Here is a 22,363-nt window from a genome sequence, read left to right on the forward strand (position 1 = left end):
CATACTATCAGTACACACGATCAGTACACACTGTCAACACATGCTATCAGTACATACTATCAGTACACACAGCCAGCACATACTATCAGTACATACTATTACTACATACTATCAGCACATACTGTCAGTACATACTATCAGTACGCACTGTCACCACATGCTATCAGTACATACTATCAGCATATAATATCAGCACATCCTAGCAGTGCATCCACTCAATACAATGCTATCAGCATATGCTACATACTATCAGTGCAAACTGTTAGCACATACCATCAATACATATCATCATTGCATACTGTTAGCACATACTACCAGTACACACTATCAGTACATACTATCAGTACATACTATCAACTTATACTATCAGTACATACTATCAGCATATGGTATCAGTACATACTATCAATACATACTATCGGTACACACTATCAGTACATACTATGAGCACACTATCAGGACATACTATCAGTACATACTATTAGTACATACTATCAGCATATTGTATCAGTACATACTATCAATACATACTATCGGTACATACTATCATTACATACTATCATTGCAAACTATCAGTACATACTATGAGCACACACTATCAGCACATAGTATCAGCACATGCTATCAGTAAATACTTTCAGTACATACTAAACATCTGTGCATCAATAATTATAGCAGAAATATATACAAAACTGTAATGACACATACTTGAATAAGAAACCACTTGAAATCTGATACATCTGATTTCTCTACACTCAAAGAGATTAATGACGAGCTACACTTCTCAGCTGTGACAATCTTTTATGCATGTCTTTTCTTTTCCCGCCTGTAGATCTATTTAGTCCTTCTTAAAGAATATCTCACTTTCCCTGTTTTGAGACTGATTTAATTGACTTGTTATCGAATGTTGTATATCATATCTTATAGATACGTTTATCATTAAAGTATCTATACTTTAATATTCTATCATATGCATATTGTTCTGTAATGATAAGCTGCTAACATGCCTAGATATGTCATTATCTAAACTTTAAACTTTTTGCTCCTAGTCCACACGTACGATGTTGGAACTATTTTTACTTGCAAGTTACAGACTGAATATCATCCTGCGGTATGTGGTATCCTGTTTTTAATCTTCATGTGAGCACTTATGAGCCAGACGTTATGGAGAGCATAAGCAGCGTAGCTTATTTACGTTCGATCATGTGACTGATTACGAGGTGGATGAGTAGCCGTTTAACTATCACTTTGTTTTACTCTCGTATTTTGGTATTGATATTACTGATTTGTCGAATATCTAGTAACTGCTATGTGACTATTATACTTTTTATTCTGATGTAGGACAAAGATTATAGAATATGTTGCTTAATAGTGTTCTCATGTTTGTAGTTATTATTTCCAAACTTGTTTTGTTTTCTCATGGCGATCATGAGAAGAAAGAATAACAAGACGTCAACTGATGCAGAAACTGATACCATTTCCGGCATAGCTTGAGGGTAGGACTGTGTTTGAAGACGCTGATGAGTGTTGATCATGATGTTTCACTGGTAGAGTTGAGTGATGATCATGATGTTTCACTGGTAGAGTTGAGTGATGATCATGATGTTTCACTGGTAGAGTTGAGTGATGATCATGATGTTTCACTGGTAGAGTTGGGTGATAATCATGATGTTTCACTGGTAGAGTTGGGTGATGATCATGATGTTTCACTGGTAGAGTTGGGTGATGATCATGATGTTTCACTGGTAGAGTTGAGTGATGATCATGATGTTTCACTGGTAGAGTTGAGTGATGATCATGATGTTTCACTGGTAGAGTTGGGTGTTGATCATGATGTTTCACTGGTAGAGTTGAGTGATGATCATGATGTTTCACTGGTAGAGTTGAGTGTTGATCATGATGTTTCACTGGTAGAGTTGGGTGATGATCATGATGTTTCACTGGTAGAGTTGGGTGATGATCATGATGTTTCACTGGTAGAGTTGAGTGATGATCATGATGTTTCACTGGTAGAGTTGGGTGATGATCATGATGTTTCACTGGTAGAGTTGGGTGATGATCATGATGTTTCACTGGTAGAGTTGAGTGATGATCATGATGTTTCACTGGTAGAGTTGAGTGATGAGGAGACGGAAGCAACTGATCTGCTTCCGTCAACCAGCTGAGTTTCACCAGTTCCTGCATACAAGCGACGTCTTGATAATGTGCTAAGTCAAAACCGCCCAGAATTAAACGGAATCTGACGATGTGACACATCTGATATTTAGTAACAAGTATTACCTTTTACACTTCAGATATTAACCATAATTTTCGTAAGATTTACATGTACATAATTCATAATGTACACAATACTATGTTTGTCATTATCATAATTCATTGTGAGAACGACAGAAAATAGAACTCTGGCAAAATGTCTTTAATTTTTGGTCAGATGTTTGTCACCTTTCGAATAAGATTCATAATATTATCATTAAAAAGCAATGGATAATGGTGTCCAGATTAGTAACCTTATAATATATAATTATTATAAGCTGTTTATTGAATTAGTCCTATTTACGGAACAGGAATTTTTCATATTTTTGCAATTTTCTATTTACTCCTTATTTCTTCTATATTTATTTTCAGTTTCAAGAAATCATAGTGCTTGACCTATAAAACATATTTCCTCGATTTTGAAAAAGCTATACCATTGTGTGTGTGTGTGTGTGTGTGTGTGTGTGTCTGTGTGTGTGGGAAATTGTAGTTACTGAGTAGCAAGAAGCATAATACAGGATTCATAAAATATTTGTTTAGTTATACTAAGATTTCTGTCATATATGATATAACATATTCGAGATATTTTTTTGAGATACGTTACGTGAGAAATTCTGATGCCCATCGTATCTCACTACACAACTATATTGTTCTTTTGTGCTGTATACACACAACTATCATGGAATAGCCTCCTACTGGGATGCTTTCCTTATTATAGATTGTTAACGAATTGGAATTATTGGTAAGAGAGAAAACATCTAATCTAAGGAGGGAGAAATGATACTGTTGTATTACAGTATCTGTCTTAGAGATGACGGGTTCTTTCGCGGTATCCTTATGCCCATGGCTCAGTGGCCGGCGAGTGTCTGCTCACCTCCGACAAGAGAGAAGCAGAGGAACAGACTCCAGGCGGAGGTGACGAAGGCCGAGGCCATGATGGCGATAGCAGTGAGAAGGGAACCCACCATGGCCACCGGGCGATGTCCGAACTCCGCCGTGAGCGGGCCCACCAGCGGACCCTCCACGTTCCACACTAGACTGAAGGTATTGAAGATCCAGGCCACTGTGGTGGACGAGGACCCCAGGCTCAGTAGCAGACGTGAGAACACCAGGCTGAAGCAGGGACCCACCGCCGACACCAGCGTCTACAGAAACAAAAGAAATTTGAAAATATTAACAGATTTTCTCTTTTTTCTTTGAGATCATAGGGCAACTATGCTATGATGTTAAATGCTGAAGCATCTATGCTCTGCCGTGAAATGCTGAGGCAACTATGCTGCGCTATGAAATGCGAGGCAACCATGCTCTAGTGTGAAATACTGAAGCAACGATGCCATGTAAGACACACTTACGCATGCCATAAATTTTTCATCACCTATTTGTTGCTATTACTTCATTGTGAGTTACTTATATTTAGTTGCATCACACAGAATGTTCCCACTGGCTCACTTTTTCCACTGGCTCACTGCTTATTCTTTTAATCAGGATGTTTGAACACGTAGAGCTGATCTATTGTTCACTGTTGTTGACTTGTGTTAATCACGTAAAGCTGACATCAACAAAATTAGGGCTGGTCTGGCCCAGCCACGCCAAACGAATCACTTGTGTGTGTCGATATGTGTCTTAAGACTAGAACCCGGAGTGCCATAAATGTACATATCTATTTTTCTAATAAAACTGTAAGAGGCCACCGGATCTTCATTAAGTATCACGGAAACAAAGAAGAATTAACCCAGCCTTAAAAGTGGTGGCAAAAAAGAGATTCGAACCCACACTTCTAACACGGCTACGTGACTCGATGTTACTTTGACAGATTCTGGTGATGGTATGTACCACACAGACGACCTACAGGAATCTACGTGCACGATATCTCACCCTAAGCCACCTGTTTCCCCACCACCCTGCCCATATCACGGGAAATCGGGACAGACGATTCCTTCATACATCAAAACACACTAGGGAATCAAGTGAATTATTTGATGGTAAGCTGGCGAATTATGATCGGTGGATTAGAAATGCGGAGGACATTGTTGAACAAAGTGGCAATTCGGGAAATGATAAAACTTTCATGTCTGCAGCTAAAAACCTAATCAATTTCAATAAGACTAACAATTATGCTGAGGTAGATTATGACTCAGATGATATTCAAAACTGTACATCTTGGGAAAAGTTCAAACCATTGTTTAGATTAGGTTGTGAGGAATCATTTTCAGATAGTTCACTACACGTTCTCTTACGTGCCCTTACCACAACATGCATGGAGGATACATCATTTCCTGATCATTGGAATACGTTACATGGAAGAATGAAATTAGTTGGGAAGGCCTACGAAACCTCAGCTTGGAAATCAGCAATGATGAACCCAGAAACACACAACAAACTCTCATGAGACTGTTGCACATTACCTTCATCCTTGAGGATCTTGCCCCAGATGGGAGGCGGCGGTTATGTAGCACCAAGACACTGGGGACTGTGTTGGCTTCCCAAAGTGTGGCGAAACATTCTCGCAGTCAACACACTAATTCTAATCAGCAACCAAAGGATGCCACTGACCTTACGTCTCGCGGTCAAAGAAAGCAAATCAATGATGACAAACCCTCAGATACAGTCACGTGTTTCCGTTGTTACCAATCAGGACGTAAGGCGAATGTGTGTCCTTACATAACGGGCACGTTCTCACGCCTTGATCACCATACACGTAGTCGCCCACCCATAGCGGCACGACCTCAGTTTCCACAATTCAGCTGACCGAGCCATAATTTCCGTCCGTCAGACAAGCCGACCTTCAACCGTTCGCGCCCAACACCACTACCATGAGAGATATGCAGCTCATAAATGTGCTCATATCATAAGAACGCTAAACACTTCAGCGGAATGCTGAGCCTTAGCTAAACAGAAGTCATTTGACACAGGTATATCATCGTATCATCAGTAATAACAATCTCCCTCTCATGACAGGACTCCATCTCATAAAGAACTATTGAGACATATTCGTTCTATGGCAACATCTCAAATTAAAAGTTTTGATTTCGTGGGTTCTTTCCATGATCAGCCTATCGCTATTTTTTTAGACGGTGGCGCGGAAGCAGATATCATTCATTACAATGTTATTCAGCCACTAAGGCGCACTCACCTTGTTCAGTACTCAGACTTTTACCCATCCATTAAAAGTATCTCGAATGAAACTCAGTGTAAGAAGCACTATTGAATTGAACATTCTCATAGGCAACTCGGTGGCTACCATAACCCCTTACATTGTTCGTGGCGTAACTTTTCCTTCACACTTGATACTACGACGCCACTCCGTGGCACAACATAGGATATATCCCATCTATCATGATAATGTAGTCTGTATTGATAATACGTTCTTCCCATTGTCAGAGGAGAGTTCTCACTCAGTCAGTCATTAATACGTCTGCTCCCACACCGTGCTCGACGGCCGACAATACCCATCCTATGTACTCTTCAACTCATTGTCCAGGAAAACTGAAAAGAAACATGACTTTGCATGGCGGCACGTTGACGAAGGTTCCTCTCTCATTTTCTCGAACATGGATGCACAACCATGGACTCAGGCATAGTCAGGGTAATCTTGCACTTTGAGTGGTTGCGGAACCCTCCTTACTAACTAACTGTCAGGACTATCGATGGACGCCTCTGTTCATGAGGCCGCAGATGGAGAGGTCGCCATATATTGCCAATACGGGACACACTCCTGTCCGTCTCCGCAGAGGTACTAAGCTTGTGGAATTCTCCATTCTGAAGTCCGAAATTCAAGACGAGGAGTTGCATGGGTTTAACATCAGTCTAGCCTAAGATTCAATTAACCCTCCAACACCTACTGCTCCTACCTCTGGCTCAACAGTGCATGGTTCGAGATTTCTAAAGTAGGACTAACCAAGCATGCTGACCATTTAACAGACTTACTACACCAGTATAGATCTACTATTGCCTTATCAGGAGAACCACTCGGTAGAACTCATTTGGATGCTCACACTATTAACTTAAAGAAGAGCACACATTCCATTTACGTCCCAGCCTATCATCTGTTACACGCGCACAGAGATTGCGAATAAACTGCTTCAGGATATGTTGTAGGACACTGTTATAGAAGAATTACGGTCACCATGGAATTCACCACTTTTGCTCCTTCCGAGAAAGGACGGAACTTTTAGGCTAATCATAGATTTAGGAAACTCCACAAGGTCACATTGAAAGATCGTTTTCCATTGCCAATGGTATCAGAGCTTTTTCATAGCCTCGGTAACAATAAGGTATTTTCCACTTTAGATTTATTGTGCTGGTTTTGGCAGATACCATCACTGTCAGAGGAAAGCTGGCCTCTGACTGCGTCCAGTACACCAGATGATCATTGGCAATTCATAAGCAAACCTTTCGGTCTTCATTCTTCACCGGTGATCACCTTCTCGAGGTTAATGACTAACATTTTTCGTCACATGCTGGGCAAAGATGTAGCGGTTTATCTTGATCATATAATTGTCAGGTCTCCAGACATTCCATCTCATTCTAAGAGTCTTGAGCGAGTTTCTCTGTAACTCAAAAATGCAAACTTCAAACTCAGATTTTCCAAATGCTTCTTTCTGCAAACGAGTTTTGATTGTACTGCATAACACAATTTTTGTTCCTGGGTAGCAAGTGCTATTCCCTAACTGCTTATGCGTAAAAAGTGGAAAAAAAAAAAGCTATTATTCCTTTCAAACTTTGGTGTTGTGACCAGGACAGTGATATTTTGAAATTTACCTATTTCCAATTAGACAACAGGCGAATTTGCAGATTTGTATTCACATAAAGTCAGAAAAACGAACACATGAATTAAGATAAACATGTATTTACAGTTATGTTAAGAAAAAGTGATACAAAAGATTTAGAAGTAAGTAGTTTTTCTCGAGATTTACGATTGTACCGTAAAGCACTCTCACGAATCAGACCCCAAATATAATCTCCCATCACGTTCTCGTTACATGCTCCTTAACAACGGCGTTCAAAGTCCAATATATCCTGGTGGAAGCGCTTGCCTTGCTCCTCCGAATACGCTCCAATGTTCTGAAATTCATCAAAATGAGAGTCAAGGATATGGACTTTGAAGGAAATTATGTTGCTCATTTTGCCATAATTTTTCACCATAGTCTCAACCAGCTCCACAAAGTTTTCGGCCTTGTGGTCGCCCAGGAAACCCCGAACCACTGCGGCAAAGCTGTACCAACTGCTTTTACCTTCCTAATGAGCTTCGCTGCACTCTAGATGTCTTGAAGGTACTTGAAGGCTGCAGACTCCTTATCTTGAGCTGTGACATATTGTTTCATAAGGCCTAATTTGATGTGCAGTCGTGGCATCATCACCTTCCGGGGGTCCACCGGTGGCTCCCACTTGACGTTGTTCATCCCCACATATATATATATATATAAATATATATATATATATATATATATATATATATATATATATATATATATATATATATATATATATATATATATATATATATATATATATATATATATATATATATATTTATTTACTTATTTACTGATCAATCTATTCTACTTTGTCGATGTCTCCAGCGTTAGCGAGGTAGCGCAAGGAGAAAGACGAAAGAATGGCCAAACCCACCCACATACACATGTATATATATACACGGCCACACTCGCAAATATACATACCTATACATCTCAACGCATACGTATATATACACACAGACATATACGTATATACACATATACATAATTCATACTGTCTGCCTTTATTGATTCCCATCGCCACCCCGCCACACATGAAATAACAAACCCCTCCCCCCGCATGTGCGCTAGGGAGCCCTAGGAAAAGGCAACAAAGGCCACATTCGTTCACTCAGTCTCTAGCTGTAATGTATGATGCACCGAAACCACAGCTCCCTTTCCATATCCAGGCCCCACAGAACTTTCCATGGTTTACCCCAGACCCTTCACATGCCCTGGTTCAATCCAATGACAGCACGTCGACCCCGGTATACCACATGGTTCCAATTCATTCTATTCCTTGCAAGCCTTTCACCCTCCTGCATGCTCAGGCCTCGATCACTCAAAATCTTTTTCACTCCATCTTTCCATCTCCAAATTGGGTTCCCACTTCTCGTTCCCTCCACCTCTGACACATATATCCTCTTTGTCAATCTTTCCTCACTCAATCTCTCCATGTGACCAAATAATTTCAAAACACCCTCTTCTGCTCTATCAACCACACTCTTTTTATTACCACACATCTCCCTTACCCTTTCATTACTTACTCGATCAAACCACTTTATCTGACATATTGTCCTCAAACATCTCATTTCCAGCACATCCACCCTCCTCCGCACAATTCTTTCCATAGCCTAAGCCTCGCAACCATATAGCATAGTTGCAACCACTATTCCTTCAAACATACCCATTTTTGCTTTCCGCGATAATGTTCTCGACTTCCACACATTCTTCAACGCTCCCAGAACTTTCGCCCCCTCCCCCACCCTATGATTGACTTCCGCTTCCATCCTCTGACAAATCCACTCCCAGATATATTCACTTCCTCCAGTTTTTCTCCATTCAAACTTACCTCCCCGTTGACTTGTCCCTCAACCCTACTGTACCTAATTACCTTGCTCTTATTCACATTTACTCTCAGCTTTCTTCTTTCACACACTTTCCCAAAATCAGTCACCAGCTTCTGCAGTTTCTCACCCGAATCAGCCACCAGCGCTCTATCATCAGCCAACAACAACTGACTCACTTCCCAAGCTCTCTCGTCCACAACAGACTGAATACTTGCCCCTCTTTCTAAAACTCTTGCATTCACCTCCCTAACAACCCCAACCATAAACAAATTAAATGACCATGGACACATCACGCACCCATGCCGCAAACCAACATTCGCTGAGAACAACTTACCTCCCATACCATATATTCTTAATACCTTCCACAGAGCATCTCTATCAACTCTATCATATGCCTTCTCCAGATCCATAGAAGCTACATACAAATCCATTTCCTTTTCCAAGTAATTCTCACATGCATTCTTCAAAGCAAACACATGATCCACACATCCTCTACCACTTCTGAAACCACACTGCTCTTTCCCAATCTGTTGCTTTGTACACGCTTTCACCCTCTCAATCAATACCCTCCCACATAATTTCCCAAGAATACTAAACAAACTTATACCTCTGAAATTTGAGCACTCACCTTTATCCCTTTTGCCTTTGTACAATGGCACTAGGCATGCATTCCGCCAGTCCCCACACCCCTCACCATGAGTCATACATACATTAAATATCCTTACCAACCAGTCAACAACACAGTCACCCCTTTTTTTAATAAATTCCACTGCAGTACCATCAAAACTCGCTGCCTTGCCGACTTTCATCCTCCGCAAAGCTTTTACTACATCTCTGTTTACCAAATCATTCTCCCTAACCCTCTCACTTCGCACACCACCTCGACCAAAACACCCTATATCTGCCAATCTGTGTTCTAAGACATTCAACAAACCTTTAAAATACTCACTCCATCTCCTTCTCACATCACCAATAATTGTCATTACCTCCCTATTAGCCTCCTTCACCGATGTTCCCATTTGTTCTCTTGTCTTACGAACTTTATTCTATCTCCTTCCCAAACATCTTTTGATCATCCCTAAAATCTAATGATACTCTCTCACGCCAACTCTCATTTGCCCTCTTTTTCACCTCTTGCACCTTTTTCTTGACCTCCTGCCTCTTTCTTTTATACAACTCCCAGTCATTTGCACTATTTCCCTGCAAAAATCATCGAAACGCCTCTCTCTTCTCTTTCACTAATAATCTTACTTCTTCATCCCACCACTCACTACTCTTTCTAATCTGTCCACCTCCCACGCTTCTCATTCCACAAGCATCTTTTGCGCAAGCCATCACTGCTTCCCTAACTACATCCCATTCCTCCCCCCACTCGCCTTACGTCCTTTGCTCTCACCTTTTTCCATTATGCACTCAGTTTCTCCTGGTGCTTCCTCACACAAGTCTCCCTTCCACGCTCACTTACTCTCACCACTCTCTTCACCGCAACATTCCCTCTTCTTTTCTGAAAACCTGTACAAATCTTCACCTTCGCCTCTACAAGATAATGATCAAACATCCCTTCAGTTGCACCTGTCAGCACATTAACATCCAATAGTTTTTCTTTCGCGCGTCTATCATTTAACAGGTAATCCAATAACGCTCTCTGGCCATCTCCCGTACTTACATACGTATACTTATGTATATCTCTCTTTTCAAACCAGGTACTCTCAATCACCAGTCCTTTCTCATCAACCAAGATGAGGAAAAAAAGAGAGATAGGTAGTATGTTTGAGGAGAGGAACCTGGATGTTTTGGCTCTGAGTGAAATGGGAATGTTTTGGGAGTAAAGTCAGGGGTCAGTGAGAGGACAAGAGCAAGGAAAGGAGTAGCACTACTCCTGAAACAGGAGTGGTGGTAGTATGTGATAGAGTGTAAGAAAGAAAACTCTAGATTGATATGGGTAAAACTAAATGTGGATGGAGAGAGATGGGTGGTTATTGGTGCATATGCACCCGGGCATGAGAAGAAAGATCATGAGAGGCAAGTGTTTTGGGAGCAGCTGAGTGAATGTGTTAGTAGTTTTGATGCACGAGACCGTGTTATACTGATGGGTGATTTGAATGTAAATATGAGTAATGTGGCAGTTGAGGGAATAATTGATGTACATGGGGTGTTCAGTGTTGTAAATGGAAATGGTGAAGAGCTTGAAGATTTATGTGCTGAAAAAGGACTGGTGACTGGGAATACCTGGTTTAAAAAGAGAGATATACATAAATATACGTACGTAACTAAGAGAGGTGGCCAGAGAACGTTATTGGAATACGTGTTAATTGATAGGCGCGCGAAAGAGAGACTTTTGGATGTTAATGTGCTGAGAGATGCAACTGGAGGGATGTCTAATCATTATCTAGTGGAGGCGAAAGTGAAGATTTGTAGAGGTTTTCAGAAAAGAAGAGGGAATGTTGGGGTGAAAAGAGCGGTGAGAGTAAGTGAGCTTGGGAAGGAGACTTTTGTGAGGAAGTACCATGAGAGACTGAGTACAGAATGGAAAAAGATGAGAACTAAGGACATAAGGGGAATGACGGAGGAATTGGATGTATTTAGGGAAGCAGTGATGGCTTGCGTTAAAGATAGTTGTGGCATGAGAAGCATGGGAGGTGGACAGATTAGAAAGGGTAGTGAGTGGTGGGATGAAGAAGTAAGATTATTAGTAAAAGAGAAGAGAGAGGCATTTGGACGATTTTTGCAGAGAAATAATGCAAATCACTGGGAGATGTATAAAAGAAAGAGGCAAGAGGTCAAGAGAAAGGTGTAAGAGGTGAAAAAGGGGGCAAATGAGAGTTGGGGTTAGAGAGTATCATTAAATTTTAGGGAGACGAAAAAGATGTTTTGGAGGGAAGTAAATAAAGTGCGTAAGACAAGGGAACAAACGGGAACTTCAGTGAAGGGGGCAAATGCGGAGGTGATAACAAACAGTGGTGATGTGAGAAGGAGATGGAGTGAGTATTTTGAAGGTTTCTTCAATGTGTTTGATGATAGAGTGGCAGATATAGGGTGTTTTGGTCGAGATGGTGTGCAAAGTGTGAGGGTTGGGGAAAATGATTTGGTTAAGAGAGAAGAGGTAGAAAAAGTTTTGCGGAAGATGAAAGCCGGCAAGGCAGCGGTTTTGAATGGTATTGCAGTAGAATTTATTAAAAAAGGTGGTGACTCTATTGTTGACTGGTTGTAAGGTTATTTAATGTATGTATGTCTCATGGTGAGGTGCCAGAGGATTGGCGGAATACTTGCATAGTGCCATTGTACAAAGGCAAAGGGTATAAAAGGGAGTGCTTATATTACAGATGTATAAGTTTGTTGAGTATTCCTAGGAAATTATATGGGAGGGTATTGATTGAGAGGGTGAAGACATGTACAGAGCATCAGATTGGGGAAGAGCAGTGTAGTTTCAAAAGTGGTAGAAGATGTTTGGATCAGGTGTTTGCTTTGAAGAATATACGTAAGAAATCCTTAGAAAAGCAAATGGATTTGTATGTAGTATTTATGGATCTGGAGAAGGCATATGATGGAGTTGATAGAGATGCTCTATGGAGGGTATTAAGAATATATGGTGTGGGAGGCAAGTTGTTACAAGCAGTGAAGAGTTTTTATCGAGAATGTAAGGCATGTGTACGTGTAGGAAGAGAGGAAAGTGATTGATTCTCAGTGAATGTAGGTTTGCGGAGGGGGTGTGTAATGTCTCCATGGTTGTATAATTGGTTTATGGTTGGGGTTGTTAGGGAGGTGAATGCAAGAGTTTTGGAAAGAGGGGCAAGTATACAGTCTGTTGTGGATGAGAGAGCGTGGGGATTGAGTCTGTTGGTGTTCACTGATGATACAGCGCTGGTGGCTGATTTGTGTGAGAAACTGCTGGAGCTGGTGATTGAGTTTGGTAAAGTGTGTGAAAGAAGAAAGCTGAGAGCAAATGTGAATAAGCGCAAGGTTTTTAGGTACAGTAGGGATGAGGGACAAGTCAATTGGGAGGTAAGTTTGAATGGAGAAAAACTGGAGGAAGTGAAGTGTTTTAGATATCTGTGAGTGGATTTGGCAGCGGATGGAACCATGGAAGCGGAAGTGCATCATTGGGTGGGGGAGGGGGCGAAAGTTCTGGGATCCTTGAAGAATGTGTGGAAGTCGAGAACATTATCTTGGAAAGCAAAAATGGGTATATTTGAAGGAATAGTGGTTCCAGCAATGTTATATTGTTGCGAGGCTTGGACTATGGATAGAGCTGTGCGGAGGAGTGTGGATGTGCTGAAAATGAGATGTTTAAGGACAATATGTGGTGTGAGATGGTTTGATCGAGTAAGTAATAATAGGGTAAGAGAGATGTGTGGTAATAAAAAGAGCGTGGTTGAGAGAGTAGAAGAGTGTGTTTTGAAATGGTTTGGTCACATGGAGAGAATGGGTGAGGAAAGATTATATGTGTCAAAAGATATATGTGCCAAATGTGCAGGGAACGAGGAGAAGAGGGAGACCAAATTGGAGGTGGAAAGATGGATTGAAAAAGATTTTTAGTGATCGGGGCGTGTACATGCAGGAGGGTGAAAGGCGTGCAAGGAATAGAGTGAATTGGAACGATGTGGTATACCGGGGTCGAGGTGCTGTCAATGGATTGAACAAGGGCATGTGAAGCGTCTGGTGTAAGCCATGGAAAGTTTTAAGGGGCCTGGATGTGGAACGGGAGCTTGGTTTCGGTGCATTATTACATGACAGCTAGAGACTGAGTGTAAACGAATGTGGCCTTTGTTGTCTTTTCCTAGCGCTACCTCGCGCACATTTGGGGGGAGGAGGGTTGTTATTTCATGTGTGGCGGGGTGGCGATGGGAATGAATAAAGGCAGACAGTATGAATTATATACATGTGTTTATATGTATATGTCTGTGTGTTTATATATATAGATACATTGAGATGTATAGGTATGTATATTTGCGTGTGTGGACGTGTATTAATATACATGTGTATGTGGGTGGGTTAGGCCATTTCTTTCGTCTGTTTCCTTGCGCTACCTCGCTAACGCGGGAGACAGCGATGAAGCAAAATAAATAAATAATAAATGTATATATTTATATGTATCTTTTCTTTTTTGCTTTGTCGCTATCTCCCGCGTTTGCGAGGTAGCGCAAGGAAACAGACGAAAGAAAGGGCCCAACCCACCCCCATACACATGTATATACATAAGTCCACACACGCAAATATACATACCTACACAGCTTTCCATGGTTTACCCCAGACGCTTCACATGCCTTGATTCAATCCACTGACAGCACGTCAACCCCGGTATACCACATCGCTCCAATTCACTCTATTCCTTGCCCTCCTTTCACCCTCCTGCATGTTCAGGCCCCGATCACACAAAATCTTTTTCACTCCATCTTTCCACCTCCAATTTGGTCTCCCTCTTCTCCTCGTTCCCTCCACCTTCGACACATATATTCTCTTGGTCAATCTTTCCTCACTCATTCTCTCCATGTGACCAAACCATTTCAAAACACCCTCTACTGCTCTCTCAACCACGCTCTTTTTATTTCCACACATCTCTCTTACCCTTACGTTACTTACTCGATCAAACCACCTCACACCACACATTGTCCTCAAACATCTCATTTCCAGCACATCCATCCTCCTGCGCACAACTCTATCCATAGTCCACGCCTCGCAACCATACAAAATTGTTGGAAACACTATTCCTTCAAACATACCCATTTTTGCTTTCCGAGATAATGTTCTCGACTTCCACACATTCTTCAAGGCTCCCAGAATTTTCGCCCCCTCCCCCACCCTATGATCCACTTCCGCTTCCATGGTTCCATCCGCTGCCAGATCCACTCCCAGATATCTAAAACACTTCACTTTCTCCAGTTTTTCTCCAAGCAAACTCACCTCCCAATTGACTTGACCCTCAACCCTACTGTACCTAATAACCTTGCTCTTATTCACATTTACTCTTAACTTTCTTCTTTCACACACTTTACCAAACTCAGTCACCAGCTTCTGCAGTTTCTCACATGAATCAGCCACCAGCGCTGTATCATCAGCGAACAACAACTGACTCACTTCCCAAGCTCTCTCATCCCCAACAGACTTCATACTTGCCCCTCTTTCCAAAACTTTTGCATTCACCTCCCTAACAACCCCATCCATAAACAAATTAAACAACCATGGAGACATCACACACCCCTGCCGTAAACCTACATTCACTGAGAACCAATCACTTTCCTCTCTTCCTACACGTACACATGTCTTACATCCTCGATAAAAACTTTTCACTGCTTCTAACAACTTGCCTCCCACACCATATATTTTTAATACCTTCCACAGAGCATCTCTATCAACTCTATCATATGCCTTCTCCAGATCCATAAATGCTACATACAAATCCATTTGTTTTTCTAAGTATTTCTCACATATATTCTTCAAAGCAAACACCTGATCCACACATCCTCTACCACTTCTGAAACCACACTGCTCTTCCCCAATCTGATGCTCTGTACATGCCTTCACCCTCTCAATCAATACCCTCCCATATAATTTGCCAGGAATACTCAACAAACTTATACCTCTGTAATTTGAGCACTCACTCTTATCCCCTTTGCCTTTGTACAATGGCACTATGCACGCATTCCGCCAATGCTCAGGCACCTCACCATGAGTAATACATACATTAAATAAACTTACCAACCAGTCAACAATACAGTCACCCCCTTTTTTAATAAATTCCACTGCAATACCATCCAAAATTGCTGCCTTGCCGGCAAGGCAGCAGGTTTGGATATATATATATATATATATATATATATATATATATATATATATATATATATATATATATATATATATATATATATATATATATATATATTGACGTGCTGTCAGTGGATTGAATCGTTGCATGTGAAGCGTCTGGGGTAAACCACGGAAAGTTGTGTGGGGCCTGGATGTGGAAAGGGAGCTGTGGTTTCGGGCATTATTGCATAACAGCTGGAGACTGAGTGTGAATGAATGAGGCCTTTGTTGTCTTTTCATAGCGCTACCTCGCACACATGAGGGGGGAGGGGGATGGTATTCCATGTGTGGCGAGGTGGCGATGGGAATGAATAAAGGCAGACAGTGTGAATTGTGTGCATGGGTATATATGTATGTGTCTGTGTGTGTATATATATGTGTACATTGAGATGTATAGGTAGGTATATTTGCGTGTGTGGACGTGGGTGTATATACATGTGTATGGGGGTGGGTTGGGCCATTTCTTTCTTCTGTTTCCTTGCGCTACCTCGCAAACGCGGGAGACAGCAACAAAGGAAAATAAGTAAATAAATAATAAATAGAAATATAAATACTTACATGTATATATATATATATATATATATATATATATATATATATATATATATATATATATATATACAATTATATGCACAATATAATACTTCCCACGCATTCCTCGCGTGTCGTAGAAAGCAACTAGAGGGGACGGGAGCGGGGGGCCAGAAATCCTCCCCTCCTTGTATCTTTTTATCTTTCTAAAATGGGAAACAGAAGAAAGAGTCACGCGGGGAGTGCTCATCCTCCTCGAAGGCTCAGATTGGGGTGCCTAAATGTGTGTGGATGTAACCAAGATGTGAAAAAAGGAGAGATAGGTAGTATGTTTGAGGAAAGGAACCTGGATGTTTTGGCTCTGAGTGAAACGAAGCTCAAGGGTAAAGAGGAAGAGTGGTTTGGGAATATCTTGGGAGTAAAGTCAGGGGTTAGTGAGAGGACAAGAGCAAGGGAAGGAGTAGCAGTACTCCTGAAACAGGAGTTGTGGGAGTATGTGATAGAATGTAAGAAAGTAAATTCTCGATTAATATGGGTAAAACTGAAAGTTGATGGAGAGAGATGGGTGATTATTGGTGCAGATGCACCTGGGCATGAGAAGAAAGATCATGAGAGGCAAGTGTTTTGGGAGCAGCTGAATGAGTGTGTTAGTGTTTTTGATAAACGAGACCGGGTTATAGTGATGGGTGATTTGAATGCAAAGGTGAGTAATGTGGCAGTTGAGGGAATAATTGGTATACATGGAGTGTTCAGTGTTGTAAATGGAAATGGTGAAGAGCTTGTAGATTTATGTGCTGAAAAAGGACTGGTGATTGGAAATACCTGGTTTAAAAAGCGAGATATACATAAGTATACGTATGTAAGTAGGAGAGATGGCCAGAGAGCGTTATTGGATTACGTGTTAATTGACAGGCGCGCGAAAGAGAGACTTTTGGATGTTAATGTGCTGAGAGGTGCAACTGGAGGGATGTCTGATCATTATCTTGTGGAGGCTAAGGTGAAGATTTGTATGGGTTTTCAGAAAAGAAGAGTGAATGTTGGGGTGAAGAGGGTGGTGAGAGTAAGTGAGCTTGGGAAGGAAACTTGTGTGAGGAAGTACCAGGAGAGACTGAGTACAGAATGGAAAAAGGTGAGAACAATGGAAGTAAAGGGAGTGGGGGAGGAATGGGATGTATTTAGGGAAACAGTGATGGATTGCGCAAAAGATGCTTGTGGCATGAGAAGAGTGGGAGGTGGGTTGATTAGAAAGGGTAGTGAGTGGTGGGATGAAGAAGTAAGATTATTAGTGAAAGAGAAGAGAGAGGCATTTGGACGATTTTTGCAGGTAAAAAATGCAACTGAGTGGGAGATTTATAAAAAAAAATGGACAGAAGGTCAATAGAAAGGTGCAAGAGGTGAAAAAGAGGGCAAATGAGAGTTGGGGTGAGAGAGTATCATTAAATTTTAGGGAGAATAAAAAGATGTTCTAGAAGGAGGTAAATAAAGTGCGTAAGACAAGGGAGCAAATGGGAACTTCAGTGAAGGGCGCAAATGGGGAGGTGATAACAAGTAGTCATGATGTGAGAAGGAGATGGAGTGAGTATTTTGAAGGTTTGTTGAATATGTTTGATGATAGAGTGGCAGATATAGGGTGTTTTGGTCGAGGTGGTGTGCAAAGTGAGAGGGTTAGGGAAAATGATTTGGTAAACAGAGAAGAGGTAGTAAAAGCTTTACGGAAGATGAGAGCCGGCAAGGCAGCAGGTTTGGATGGTATTTCAGTGGAATTTATTAAAAAAGGGGGTGACTGTATTGTTGACTGGTTGGTAAGGTTATTTAATGTATGTATGACTCATGGTGAGGTGCCTGAGGATTGGCGGAATGCGTGCATAGTGCCATTGTACAAAGGCAAAGGGGATAAGAGTGAGTGCTCAAATTACAGAGGTATAAGTTTGCTGAGTATTTCTGGTAAATCATATGGGAGGGTATTGATTGAGAGGGTGAAGGCATGTACAGAGCATCAGATTGGGGAAGAGCAGTGTGGTTTCAGAAGTGGTAGAGGATGTGTGGATCAGGTGTTTGCTTTGAAGAATGTATGTGAGAAATACTTAGAAAAGTAAATGGATTTGTATGTAGCATTTATGGATCTGGAGAAGGCATATGATAGAGTTGATAGAGATGCTCTGTGGAAGGTATTAAGAATATATGGTGTGGGAGGCAAGTTGTTAGAAGCAGTGAAAAGTTTTTATCGAGGATGTAAGGCATGTGTACGTGTAGGAAGAGAGGAAAGTGATTGGTTCTCAGTGAATGTAGGTTTGCGGCAGGGGTGTGTGATGTCTCCATGTTTGTTTAATTTCTTTATGGATGGGGTTGTTAGGGAGATGAATGCAAGAGTTTTGGAAAGAGGGGCAAGTATGAAGTCTGTTGTGGATGAGAGAGCTTGGAAGTGAGTCAGTTGTTGTTCGCTGATGATACAGCGCTGGTGGCTGATTCATGTGAGAAACTGCAGGAGCTGGTGACTGAGTTTGGTAAAGTGTGTGAAAGAAGAAAGCTTAAGAGTAAACGTGAATAAGAGCAAGGTTATTAGCTACAGTAGGGTTGAGGGTCAAGTCAATTGGGAGGTAAGTTTGAATGGAGAAAAACTGGAGGAAGTAAAGTGTTTTAGATATCTGTGAGTGGATCTGGCAGCGAATGGAACCATGGAAGCGGAAGTGAATCATAGGGTGGGGGAGGTTGCGAAAATCCTGGGAGCCTTGAAGAATGTGTGGAAGTCGAGAACATTATCTCGGAAAGCAAAAATGGGTATGTTTGAAGGAATAGTGGTTCCAAAAATGTTGTATTTTTGCGAGGCGTGGGCTATGGATAGAGTTGTGCGCAGGAGGGTGGATGTGCTGAAATGAGATGTTTGAGGACAATATGTGGTGTGAGGTGGTTCGATCGAGTAAGTAATGTTAGGGTAAGAGAGATGTGTGGAAATAAAAAGACCGTGGTTGAGAGAGCAGAAGAGTGTGTTTTGAAATGGTTTGGTCACATGGAGAGAATGGGTGAGGAAAGATTATATGTGTCAAAAGATATATGTGCCAAATGTGCAGGGAACGAGGAGAAGAGGGAGACCAAATTGGAGGTGGAAAGATGGATTGAAAAAGATTTTTAGTGATCGGGGCGTGTACATGCAGGAGGGTGAAAGGCGTGCAAGGAATAGAGTGAATTGGAACGATGTGGTATACCGGGGTCGAGGTGCTGTCAATGGATTGAACAAGGGCATGTGAAGCGTCTGGGGTAAGCCATGGAAAGTTTTAAGGGGCCTGGATGTGGAACGGGAGCTTGGTTTCGGTGCATTATTACATGACAGCTAGAGACTGAGTGTAAACGAATGTGGCCTTTGTTGTCTTTTCCTAGCGCTACGTCGCGCACATTTGGGGGGAGGAGGGTTGTTATTTCATGTGTGGCGGGGTGGCGATGGGAATGAATAAAGGCAGACAGTATGAATTATATACATGTGTTTATACGTATATGTCTGTGTGTTTATATATATGTATACATTGAGATGTATAGGTATGTATATTTGCGTGTGTGGACGTGTATTAATATACATGTGTATGTGGGTGGGTTAGGCCATTACTTTCGTCTGTTTCCTTGCGCTACCTCGCTAACGCGGGAGACAGCGATGAAGCAAAATAAATAAATAATAAATGTATATATTTATATGTATCTTTTCTTTTTTGCTTTGTCGCTGTCTCCCGCGTTTGCGAGGTAGCGCAAGGAAACAGACGAAAGAAAGGGCCCAACCCACCCACATACACATGTATATACATAAGTCCACACACGCAAATATACATACCTACACAGCTTTCCATGGTTTACCCCAGACGCTTCACATGCCTTGATTCAATCCACTGACAGCACGTGAACCCCGGTATACCACATCGCTCCAATTCACTCTATTCCTTGCCCTCCTTTCACCCTCCTGCATGTTCAGGCCCCGATCACACAAAATCTTTATCACTCCATCTTTCCACCTCCAATTTGGTCTCCCTCTTCTCCTCGTTCCCTCCACCTCCGACACATATATCCTCTTGGTCAATCTTTCCTCACTCATTCTCTCCATGTAACCAAACCATTTCAAAACACCCTCTTCTGCTCTCTCAACCACGCTCTTTTTATTTCCACACATCTCTCTTACCCTTACGTTACTTACTCGATCAAACCACCTCACACCACACATTGTCCTCAAACATCTCATTTCCAGCACATCCATCCTCCTGCGCACAACTCTATCCATAGTCCCACGCCTCGCAACCATACAAAATTGTTGGAAACACTATTCCTTCAAACATACCCATTTTTGCTTTCCGAGATAATGTTCTCGACTTCCACACATTCTTCAAGGCTCCCAGAATTTTCGCCCCCTCCCCCACCCTATGATCCACTTCCGCTTCCATGGTTCCATCCGCTGCCAGATCCACTCCCAGATATCTAAAACACTTCACTTCTCCAGTTTTTCTCCAATCAAACTCACCTCCCAATTGACTTGACCCTCAACCCTACTGTACCTAATAACCTTGCTCTTATTCACATTTACTCTTAACTTTCTTCTTTCACACACTTTACCAAACTCAGTCACCAGCTTCTGCAGTTTCTCACATGAATCAGCCACCAGCGCTGTATCATCAGCGAACAACAACTGACTCACTTCCCAAGCTCTGTCATCCCCAACAGACTTCATACTTGCCCCTCTTTCCAAAACTCTTGCATTCACCTCCCTAACAACCCCATCCATAAACAAATTAAACAACCATGGAGACATCACACACCCCTGCCGTAAACCTACATTCACTGAGAACCAATCACTTTCCTCTCTTCCTACACGTACACATGCCTTACATCCTCGATAAAAACTTTTCACTGCTTCTAACAACTTGCCTCCCACACCATATACTTTTAATACCTTCCACAGAGCATCTCTATCAACTCTATCATATGCCTTCTCCAGATCCATAAATGCTACATACAAATCCATTTGTTTTTCTAAGTATTTCTCACATATATTCTTCAAAGCAAACACCTGATCCACACATCCTCTACCACTTCTGAAACCACACTGCTCTTCCCCAATCTGATGCTCTGTACATGCCTTCACCCTCTCAATCAATACCCTCCCATATAATTTGCCAGGAATACTCAACAAACTTATACCTCTGTAATTTGAGCACTCACTCTTATCCCCTTTGCCTTTGTACAATGGCACTATGCACGCATGTCGCCAATGCTCAGGCACCTCACCATGAGTCATACATACATTAAATAAACTTACCAACCAGTCAACAATACAGTCACCCCCTTTTTAATAAATTCCACTGCAATACCATCCAAACTTGCTGCCTTGCCGGCAAGGCAGCAGGTTTGGATATATATATATATATATATATATATATATATATATATATATATATATATATATATATATATATATATATATATATATATATATATATATTGACGTGCTGTCAGTGGATTGAATCGTTGCATGTGAAGCGTCTGGGGTAAACCACGGAAAGTTGTGTGGGGCCTGGATGTGGAAAGGGAGCTGTGGTTTCGGGCATTATTGCATAACAGCTGGAGACTGAGTGTGAATGAATGAGGTCTTTGTTGTCTTTTCATAGCGCTACCTCGCACACATGAGGGGGGTGGGGGATGGTATTCCATGTGTGGCGAGGTGGCGATGGGAATGAATAAAGGCAGACAGTGTGAATTGTGTGCATGGGTATATATGTATGTGTCTGTGTGTGTATATATATGTGTACATTGAGATGTATAGGTAGGTATATTTGCGTGTGTGGACGTGGGTGTATATACATGTGTATGGGGGTGGGTTGGGCCATTTCTTTCTTCTGTTTCCTTGCGCTACCTCGCAAACGCGGGAGACAGCGACAAAGGAAAATAAGTAAATAAATAATAAATAGAAATATAAATACTTATATGTATATATATATATATATATATATATATATATATATATATATATATATATATATATATATATATACAATTATATACACAATATAATACTTCCCACGCATTCCTCGCGTGTCGTAGAAAGCAACTAGAGGGGACGGGAGCGGGGGGCCAGAAAGCCTCCCCTCCTTGTATCTTTTTATCTTTCTAAAATGGGAAACAGAAGAAGGAGTCACGCGGGGAGTGCTCATCCTCCTC

The 22,363-nt window shown here is 41.5% G+C and overlaps 1 protein-coding gene across 1 annotated transcript in view; it reads right to left on the bottom strand.

The window, feature by feature from the left end:
• Nucleotides 1-22,363, bottom strand: part of LOC139752019 (monocarboxylate transporter 12-B-like) — a 48,115-nt gene that overhangs the window by 21,046 nt on the left and 4,706 nt on the right. The window contains exon 2 of the mRNA XM_071667796.1: nucleotides 3,128-3,398. Coding sequence (XP_071523897.1) covers nucleotides 3,128-3,398 — 271 coding nt within the window. The remainder of the gene's footprint in view (nucleotides 1-3,127; nucleotides 3,399-22,363) is intronic.

This window comes from Panulirus ornatus, chromosome 12 (genome assembly GCF_036320965.1).
Source record: "Panulirus ornatus isolate Po-2019 chromosome 12, ASM3632096v1, whole genome shotgun sequence".
In the NCBI taxonomy this organism is placed as follows: Eukaryota; Metazoa; Arthropoda; class Malacostraca; order Decapoda; family Palinuridae; genus Panulirus; species Panulirus ornatus.